Here is an 11,289-nt window from a genome sequence, read left to right on the forward strand (position 1 = left end):
AATGAGCCACACCACATGATTTTAGAGGATTTGGGCATGATTTTACATGGTGTGACCCACCCAAGTTTTGGGTCAGCCTGATTTTTGTGCTCCAAAGGGAAAATGAGGGGGCACACATGATGGACAGTGGAACCTTGCACAGATCATGATGGGCTCCACACATATTGTAGAATAAGCTTATTCTACAAATGTCACTGAGGAATCTGCCTAGTTGTAGAATAAGCTTATTCTGCTAATGTTGCAGAGAAACCTGCCTAGTTGTAGAATAAGCTTATTATTCTACAAATGCCACATAGGAACCTGCCTCTTTCACCTCTATTATTTTTTGTTTGCTGAGACATCAAATAATTGGGAGATATTGTGTTACCAAAGCAAATGAGAGAACATCCATTAGTAACTGACATTATGTGAATAGACTCAGGAATTTGCAGATGAAAGAGACGAGGGCATTTCAGGAATTAGTGTTGTTTGTGGCAGTGCATTTAGTTGAAAATTTACAATTTAGTGGTGGGGATAAAAGGTATAATACTTTGTATACTTTTGTTATACTGGGGTTATTTTAGGAATAAATGCCATAAATAGCAGAAAATAGTGGTTATAAATGGTCTAGTAGTGTAAAGAATTTGCAAATGGTCGCATTATATTGGGAATGAATGGTATATATATATCTTAAACTGGTGTTGATTGCTGACTCTCCCAACTCGTACCTGACTCATCCGAGCCGACATGGACTCAGTCGGGACTGGTGCAGATAGGTCCCACATCCCCGAGTCGGGCTGATTTACCCGATTCCGGAGAGTCCCTGAATCAAAAGACCATATGCTTGCAGTGATCTAACTCTATGAGTTTTACCCTGAAGCAATATTTGATTTTGTAAGGAAGTTGAAATATACAAGCCGTTATAAGGATAATAGTAGTGGCCCGTATACAAATATGGTGGAAAATTCGCTGTTGAAGGCGTGTGCCAGCACAAATATAGCGGATTTGCGATTGACATGTAAAAGCCGGTTGGCATTTAGAACTTAATAAAATTTTATTTCAGAATAATCTGTGTGTTACATATTCATAGATTGCATTACAATCAAACCAATCTCTAAATGATGGTGACATATCCCTATTCCAAGACATATCGGCATTACATAAGGGTCTGTTTGGATGCCTGTAAGTTGGGTAAGTGGGAAGTGACTTATAGGGAAGTCACTTACAAGTAGTGTTTGGGGGAGAAAAATCACCTGTAAGTAACTTACAACCTGTAAGTCACTTACAGGCAAATCTACCAAAAAACTGCAGGGGGATGGGGGTGGGAAGTCACTTCCCTGTAAGTCACTTACAGGCTCAACGGTCAGATTTTTAAAAAGAGGGGAAGAGGGAGAAACGCACCAACCCACCAAATCTCTCTCCGTCTCTGCAATCTCTCGCTGCAGTTACTGCCTTCCGTCTCTTCTCCTCCTAAAACGGTAGGGTTTCATCTACCCTTTTTTTCTCCTTTGAAAACGGGAGTGGTTTGACATTACTCTATAAGGCACCTGCGTATTTTTTCACACGTGTCATGGGCCTCTAATCCCAACAGACCATGTGATGCAGCATCCCATGAAACCGTCAGGGACTCTGGCCTGTGGTTGGTGATCCTGTAGATCGTTTATCTGGTTGGTCTCACTGTGGCCTGTGGTTGGTGATCCTGTAGATCGTTTATCTGGTTGGTCTCACTATGGCCTGTGGTTGATGATCCTGTGATGTACTCGCAGTGTTGGTGAATCTCTTAGATTGCACAGTTAGAATGCAAGTAATTTAACGATCTACATCAGTGTTGGTGAATCTCTTAGATCTTGAGCATCAAACTCCTCATTAGAGAATGAGAAAAACTTTGATGATAGAGTGGGATTGATGATGCGCTGGCCCTTGGAAATTATATCAGATTGCACAGTTGGAATGCAAGTAATTTAATTATTAGATTTTCTATTAATGTTTTTAAGTTTATTCTCAATGCTTCAATTTAGTTATTACTCCATATTATAGATTTTTTGAATTCATGGGCCCACTTTTATAGCCCACTTGATGATTGGTTTAGCTTAATAATTATCTCAAATATTCATCTTGATAGGCTTAACAAAATAACATATTTGATCCCATGTTTTTTTATATGATTATAACAATTTAGAACGATTCCCCAACCTAAGCTATGCTCGATGTGAATATACAGCTTTCTACCTGTAAGTAACTTACGGGTTATCCAAACAGAAAAAGTAACTTACCTGTAAGTGATTTACAACTTACATCCAAACAGGTTACCTGTAAGTAACTTTCACCTGTAAGCAAGTCACTTACAACTTAAAAGAACTTACTGGCATCCAAACAGGCCCTAAGATAATACAAGGAATGCCTCCTTTAATCTTGATTTGTTTTCCATATCTGACGTTAGCTGTCCAGTCATGTCTCGCACCGAGCAATTCCTTCTTATGAAGACAATGTTTAAAGCTGATGTTGTCGATAATGTTATAATAAGCATCATTCGAGTAACTTCTGAAGTCCATCCTTCCACTGAAATAATTGTGCGGAGCTAATGACCTTGCCCAAAGAGTCTTCCCGATCCCAGTGGGACCTTCCAGAATCAACGACATTGGTCTGTGCGGTCTGCGAAAGCAGCACACGTTCTTCAATTGCCACTCATGAAGGGTATTTGATAAACGAGGAAAATCACAATACGGAGAAACGTAGACCTCTGCTATAGGAGGCCATTCGTAGTTAGCAAAGTGCTGAAGAGCACTCAATTTTGTGAAGAATACCTTTGGTTGTAGACGCTTGCATTGGTCGAGGAATTCAGAAGCAGAATTGCTAGTTCTCAATATTTCTGCCCAAATCTCATTCGTTGAATTCGAAGAACCTTTGATTTGCTGTTGATATATACCCTCTTCAAGTATATCACCCTCCTTGTTGATGAAATCAATAACAGCTTGTGGATCACTTGCCGTTTGGATATTCGGATGATACAAGTGGTTTCCGTCTTGAATATCCCATTTTCTGGCATCACGGATGTGTAATTTGTTGGAGAATTGTATGAATACGTGTTAGTGTGGTGTTCCATCTTCATGAAGTTGTTTAGCAATACGGATGTATGAGGGAGATGGAGAAGATGACTTATAGAATGTGAGGCAACGGTCCTTTGCTAATAGGCATTTTGGATAAGTAACGAAGAAATTCTTACCTTGAATACGAAAGTTGTAGTTTGAGGGAAGACGAGGCATAGTGAAACGCTAGCAGAGCTCTCTCAATTTCTTGTGAATAATGATAGAGCCATGGAGGATGGAGCCCAATTTATATGGAAGCAATGCTGGAGCTAAAAATCATCGTAACCGTTGAGGTAATCGAACGATCGTCATTAAAAGAGCCCTTTTAGGCCGTACTGCCTTTAATTTGAAATTTGTCGGGAATAAGGCCGGGGCGGGAAACGGATTGCTCCTCCCCCTGCCACTAGTGATTGGTGCTCCGTGGGCCCCACCATGATGTATGTGTTTCATCCATGCCGTCCATCTATTTTTATAGATCATTTTAGAATATGAGAACAAAAATGAATTATGTAACAATCTCAGATGGACCACATTACAGGAAACAGTGTTGAATGAACGTCGACCATTAAAAACGTTTTGGGGGCATAAAAGTTTTGGATCAAGCTGATCTTTGTTTTTTCCCCTTCATCTGGGTATATATGACCTAATCAACAGATTGGATCATCTGGGTAAATAGTACAGTGGGCCTTGGGAGTATTTTAATGGTGGATATCCAATCAATATTGTTTTCCTATGGTGTGGTTCACCTGAGATTTATATTCCCTATCCAGCCTAAAATGATCTTTAAAAATGGATGAAACATATAGATCATGGTGGGGCCCACAGCGCACCGACCACCAGCCACGGGCTGGTGGTGGCGGGGGGCCGGGGCGCGGGTTAGATACTGACAACGTCATTAGCTAAATCGCAAATGAAGTGACGTTACCTGGCTCGGCGACCCACCATGATGTATGTGTTGTATCCGTAACGAACAATTATTTGTAGAGATCGTTTTATGGGGTTACAATGAGAATGAGATAGATCTAAATTTCAAGTGGACCCATCACAGAAAATCATGAGAGCAGTCACACCCACCGTTGAAACTTTTATAGGACCCACCGTGATGTATTTTTGAGATCCAACCCATTCATAAGTTAATGTAGAGACACATGAAGTGAAATCAAAAATATAAGCTTGATCAAAAACTTCCGTCACCCTTAAGACGTTTTGAACGGTAGATGTCATTGTCCCCACTGTTTTCTAAGGTGGAATCCACTTGAACTTTAGATCTATCTCCTTATTTTTATCATACTATAAAACGATTTCTCCAAATGAATGGACCGCATGGATACAACACATGCATTATGGTGGGCTCACAGAGCTTGGTGACGTCACTTCAGTAGCGATTTAGGTCAGTATCTAATCCGCGCCCGGTCACGCTACCTTTAATTTGAAATTTGTCGGGAAAAGTAAAAGAGCCCTTTAGGCGGACGCGGATTAAATACTTACATGCTTAGCAGCGAGAATCGGTACTGAAGTGACGTGACTAAGTTATGTGGGATCTACCATGATGTATGTATTGCATCCACACCGTCCATCCATTTGAAGAGATAGTTTTAGGGCATGATCCAAAGAATGAGGCAGATCGAAAGTTGCAGTGAACCCCACTACAGAAAACACTAGGCAGAGTGACGCCCACCGTTAAAGCCTTCCTAAGGTCTACCCTAATGTTTATTTGAAATCCAAACTGTTCATAAGTTAACAAAGATATTAAATAAGGGAAAACACAAATATGAGCTTGATCTAAAACTTTTTGGCTATTAGAATTTTTTAATGGTGAGCGTCACTTTCTCCACTATTTCTTGTAATGGGGTCCACTAGAGATTTGGATTTGATTCATTCTTTAGATCATGCTATAAAATGATATCTCCAAATGAATTGACAGTGTGGATACACAACATACATCATGGTGGGACCCATAAAACTAGGTGACGTCACTTCAGTAGCGAGTCTCGCTACTCAACCTGTCAATAGCTAATCTAATTTTATGGAGAAAAGTAGACATGGGGCGCGGGCTACTAACCCTGGAGCCAAAGGGCCTACCCCCAATGGTTTTCAAATGCATGGATTCACCTTCTTTTTTATATTTCATTAGACCGCATGCATTTTTGACGTAAAATTGAAAATGTCATGGCATATTTGTGGGTCTATTGAGATGCACATCACTTATTCACACTGTTCATTTATTATGCCTTATGAATTTATAGCATGAGTCAGAAATTAAGGCATATGTAACACCAGGTTCATTCGGTACTAGTTTTCATGCATATGTGCATGATAATCAATGCCCTTAGCTAGACCTGGATTCGCCGTTCATAGTACCTACCCGACTGACCGGAACCCCAAGACCTCGAAACTTATCTCATATCGACCGCCCCATCGCCGCGATCGTGGAGGTATCACCCGTGCGTCGGTATGATACTTCGTTAGTGAGATAGGCCGTGAAGAATAATAAGTATATCATGTGCGCATGGCATCATGTATTTCATTTCACACATATGCACAACACATGTCATGCACACATGTACATGCCAAACATGGGTGAGAGAATCTCTACCCATGTGTATGATGTCACATACCCATACCTCTCATCTCTCATATGCATGAAAAGTCAACTCTCCTCCATGCCACACATCATGCATGACATCATCACACCATGTCATCTCATACTCCTTTAATCCAACATTATTTACAAAGCATGAATTAATTACCATAATCCTAGCATAAGTTAAGAATAATCACATTAGCCTAACTTAACCATATTTTATCCATTTCTCTACATAAACCCCTCCACCCCTTAGCCTTTCACCATTTTTCTACAACTAGAGAGAGAGAGAGAGAGAGGATTGATCTTGGTGGGCCATCAATCACATCCCTTCCATCCATCTCAACCATCTATTCCATCAATTCCATCCATTTCATCCATCTAATTCATCAAGGTGAGCACACCCACTCCACTGTTGGTTTGTTTCTTCTTTTTTTTTATTTGTGGTGACGATTTGATATGATCAATGGTGTGGATACATAAGGAGAATAATGTGTTTAATACTGTGTTTAATGGTGTGTATCCATGGGAGAATGGTGATGATACATATAATGGTAATCATACATATAATGGTGATGATAATGTGATAATGATGTGTTTAATGGTGTGGATTCATGGGAGAATACATATAAAAAAATAATTAAAAAAACATAAAGAAATGATTTTTATAGACTTTATATGGGACCCATTAATTGTGGGCCCCACTAGAATTTTTGTAGGCTATCCAAACCATCCCAAAGTATGGCCCATTGGGCTGGCCAAACACACACGCCCATGCACACACGTGCACACAACACAAAAATAAAAAATAAAATAAAATAAAATAAAATAATAAGATACAGTGGACGCTGACGCTGTTGCCAGCGTCCTCTGGACGCTGCAGCAGGCAGCGCCTGGCTGCTTAAATAAAGGGGTTTGGACTGTGGGTCCACAGCAGGCTCCACCCATGATGTATGTATCAAATCCACGCCGTCCATTTAATTTTTTAGATCATTTTAGGCGTTGAGCCAAAAAAATAAAGCCAATCCAGTTCTCTGGTAGGCCACACCATCAAAAATCATGTGAAGACATGCTTAAACATATAAAAGCACTCATTGGGGCCCACCTGAAATTTAGATGCATCTGAAACTTGGATTGACTCATTCATCACGTGGGACACACACAACAGTAGAACTGGATCGTCCTGTTGTGGGCCCCATATTTGTAAACAAAAAAAAAAAATTATATATATATATGACGCTACCGCCGTCAGCGTCTGGATGACGCTGCAGCAAGCAGTGTCTGCTGCTAACGCTGGAGGAAAGTGGGCCCCATCACAGGCCCCATGTTGATGCATGTCAAATATCAGCACCGTGCATTTGATGGGTCCCGTTTAAAAATGGGCCACCTCTAAAATTTAGCCATACATGGAACTCAGGTGGCCCACACCATCAAAAATCATGTAAAGACATGCTAAAATATACAGAAGTACTTGCTGGGGCCCACCTGAAACTTTGATGCATCTGAAACTTGGACTGACCCCTCCACCAAGTGGGACACACACAATAGATGGACTGAATCTCTCAAGTGACTACCTTGATGAGAAAATATACAAATAATAATAATAATATATCAAAATAAAATAATGGTGTGAGGAAGTGACGTCCTCACTGGACGTCCACATTTAGGGTAAAATTTTGTGGGCCGATCATGGCCACACCATGATGTATGTGCTAAATCCACACCATTCATCCATTTTACTAGCACCATTTATTGTATGGTCCCAAAAATCAGTCCGATTAGAAGTTCATGTAGGCCATGCCACTTGGACAGTGGAAATTGTCCACAAAATACTTAGATTTTTCTGGGGCCCACCTTGGTGATGAAAGGTATATCCGGGCCATTCATTCACTCCTTCAGACCATTTTAAGTCATGAGTAAAGGAATGAGGCAGATCCACAACTTAGGTGGACCATACTATAAGAAACAGTGGGAATAAAATTCCCTACTATTAAATCATTTGAGTTCTACTGTGATGTGTGACTGCCACCAAAGTTGAGTCAGTCATTAGATCATGGAGCCAACTCGTTACATGTATTTTACATCCCAGTCGTCCATCATTTAGACCATCCATGTGTTATAAGTCCCACTCGACGTATGTACCTTATATCCATGTCATTCATCTAGTGGGTGGTATCAGCTATGATGTTGTTTGTTATATGAACTGTTCATGGGGTGAACCCCACCATGTCAATGAGACCCACAATTATACAAAATATAATAATAATAATAATAATAATAATAATAATAATAAGGAAAGGGAATTGCATGCTTATTAATGAAAGCTTCCCTGAACATAATGTGATGCATGTGAAGCCCAACTAAGTGCATGTGTTGTATACCCACACTGCCTATATATTTTCCAGTCGCTTAGGAAGTGAGCCCACCTCCTGCTCGTGGACACAAGATGAAGTAGAACTCAATTTTAGGTGGGCCAAGCCATGCTACAAGTAGAAACAGTGTAATAACCATTGGAAATTCTTAGGCTCTAGTATGCCCTTATATGCTGGGATGCTTCCTTGGCCATGGACTCCACTTTGTAATATGATGTACATCTGTGCCTTTCATTGGTTTATCCTCATCATTTTAGGGTATGGTTCCATAAACTAGTCAGATCCAAATCTCATGCCACGGGAGCAATATTGATCACTTGTCCACCGTTAAATATTTCCTAGAGTTACAGTAATGTTTGTAAGAAATCTATCCATCTATTCCTTTTAATCGATCATGGACCACCTAATATACATGTTTTACCAGTCATTCATCTATTTTGATTAGATCATTTTAGAGTGTGGGGCTGCCTATATATTTACGGCAATCTAAGTCGTTTTCATGGTGCCTATTGTAATAGTTATTTCTCATTTAGTTTGCCAGTTGTTAGGAATCATGTGGATCACTACACTATAGGAATTTGGGATCTTGAGTGGCCCAACTAGTAGTGTGGATTGGTGGAAGTTGTGTGGACCACCACATGTGAGTGCTTGATTTTTTATAGCCCACCTAACTGTATGAAAATTGAGGCAATCATGTGACTACTTGTTTAAGTAGATTTATGATTGTTGTGGCCATTAACCATATGATCACTGACGGGATGGGTGATAACTAGATTTGACAAAATGGTGCTAAATATGTAGCTTATAAATCTTGTGATCATGCGTGACGTGGATAGCCGTAAATCATGTGGGTATGTGGGGAATGTGTAGCCCAACCATATGATCAAGTAGTGCTTTAGTGACTACTAAACTATGTGAAATTGTGGTACTGGCCGCCCGGCTACGTGAAAATTTAGTAAAGCGGTTGCCCCATTATGCGAAATATGGTATAATAATAATAATAATAATAAGTAATCATCTCACCTTAAGTCCCTTATTATGACAAGTAGAGTGACATTTGTGTGGCCACTCAACCATACGAACTTCTGATAATGGAGTGGCCATAAGACCATGTGGGCATATGAGAAATTGTGTGATTACTCAGACTCATAGACTATGCCGATGGTGTAACTTCCTGGGTACATGAACTTAGGACTTATGACAGATTGATCATAGGCCCATTGAGATATATTTTCGGCCCATATCATGAGGCTCATTGTGATGTATTTCTTACCCATGTGATGTGGCCCATAGTGATGTGAATTAGGCCCAGGTATGTGGCCTACTTGCGAAATAGATTTAAGGCCACTTGCAATGTATTCGAGGCCCATAGGCGAGGCCCAATGTGATGTATTTGAGACCCATGGGCGTAGCTCATTGAGATATATTTTAGGCCCATGGGTTGTGGCTCATTGTGATGTATTTGAGGCCCATGTGTAGGGCCCACATCTTGTGTATTTAAAGCCCATGGGTCGTGAAGCCTGATGTGGTGTATTCATGGCCCATGAGCCGAGGCTCATTACGATGTGTAATGCACATATGATACAGCCCAATGTGATGTATATGCGGCCCATGAGTGAGGCCCAATGCAATGAATGTGCGGCCCTTGTGTAAGACCCAAAGCGATGTATATGAGGACCGATGTGATGTGTGATTTCACCATGACGTATGTATTGATGTTTATGTGGGTCATTCCTTGGGAGCAATGTTGGTTAAATGTCCACATTGTCGAAACAGATTGTTGAGGCCGGTTATTGATACTGATTATGAGTATGTGACAGCATAACATCATCATACATGCCCATACGCATCATCTGCATGTTTGTTATGAGATGTGGTTGACCATTGCATATGTCGTTGGGCAGATTGTTATGAGACTCCCTGATAGGCGGAGGTTATCTCACATGAGTGCACGGTATGCGCAGGATTGATGCATGACTGTATCTTACATTATAATTACTGTAAGCCCTAGCGACATCAGGGTCATAGCCTCCACAGACATATCGTGGATGGCCAGATGGGACACCGAAAATGTTTGGTTCTAGCATACGGGCGCCATAGATGTCCCTAGGTAAAAATTTCTAAACCTCCGAGGCCAGGAGACGCCCCAACGTCGAGACCGAGTGGATACATAAGCGCCCGAGTGCCGAATACCAGAAGGCCGCGTCTCCCACTGTGTCGTGGTCAGTTGGGAGGGGGTGTGGCCTTATCCGCCCGAGGGTAAGGGGTATTACTAGGCTGAGTTTGACCAGCTCGTGAATGGGTCTGCTATCGACGTGCCAGATAGGTATTGGCAGACTATTGGCCAGGCGGATAGTGAAGTTTCTTACGCTCACTTGGACTATGCTGCTAGGAGAGAGACGGTGCCTTTTAGAGTGTACTAAACCTCGGTGATGGTCCTAGAGATGAACTGTACTGATATGTGGACTTATTGAGCAGGAGTTGCATACTCATTCATTCATTCATTGACGATCCACTCGGGCTGATGGTGTGTAACTATTTGTTACATGTACCTTTGTAATGGCCAGGATTTCAGTTGGGGCACACGACTAACTTGAGATCAGGAGTTTACCACATTGAGTCTGACTATCCAAATTAGGTATGGGACTAGTTTGGATAGAAGTCCTTTGTGATAGACCCCATAGTCTGCGATACTACGTACTATCATCCCGACTTCACTCCAGCATAGTCATTTCATTCGCACTACATATTGCATTGCATCCTCGACATCTGATATTTGGCTCTTTATAACTCTTCATTTGCATAGCTGATTTATATTGCGTACTCTGATGTTGTATGACTCATGGACTTGTCAGTATTTTCGATATTGTATAATTATGGCATGACAATATGATGATGATGATGTGATTACGGATGCATGTAATATGGTTATGGCTGTGGTATGATTTCCTTGTAGCATATTTATCTTGTTTGCATGTAGGACACACTGCACACACGTGTGTACTCACTAGGCTTTTTACCTAAGCCTCCTATTTCCCATTTTTTCAGGGTTGGAGTAGCTTGGAAGACTTTGCTTTCTTGATGCATTGCATCTATTTTTCGATTTGGCAATGTTGACATTGTGTACTTTTGGAAAGCATTGTACTTGTAACAATCAGGATTTCTATTGGAGAGTGTTGCTTGGTAATTTGATCATGGATTTTTATGCTTAGGTATTACTGTGTATATAAATATAAAAAAAAATCAATCAAAAATCTTCCTTGTGGTG

At 40.8% G+C, this 11,289-nt stretch overlaps 1 protein-coding gene across 1 annotated transcript; it reads right to left on the reverse strand.

Moving 5' to 3' along the window:
- Nucleotides 1-781: 781 nt before the first annotated feature.
- Nucleotides 782-3,961, reverse strand: LOC131228936 (uncharacterized). The gene is made up of 4 exons (XM_058224770.1): nucleotides 3,910-3,961; nucleotides 3,203-3,272; nucleotides 2,355-3,018; nucleotides 782-802 (listed from the first exon to the last, which is right to left on the reverse strand). Exons 1-4 carry the CDS (start codon nucleotides 3,959-3,961, stop codon nucleotides 782-784), a joined length of 807 nt encoding a protein of 268 aa, XP_058080753.1.
- Nucleotides 3,962-11,289: the final 7,328 nt, after the last annotated feature.

The sequence above is a fragment of the Magnolia sinica genome, chromosome 16, assembly GCF_029962835.1.
Source record: "Magnolia sinica isolate HGM2019 chromosome 16, MsV1, whole genome shotgun sequence".
Taxonomy (NCBI): Eukaryota; Viridiplantae; Streptophyta; class Magnoliopsida; order Magnoliales; family Magnoliaceae; genus Magnolia; species Magnolia sinica.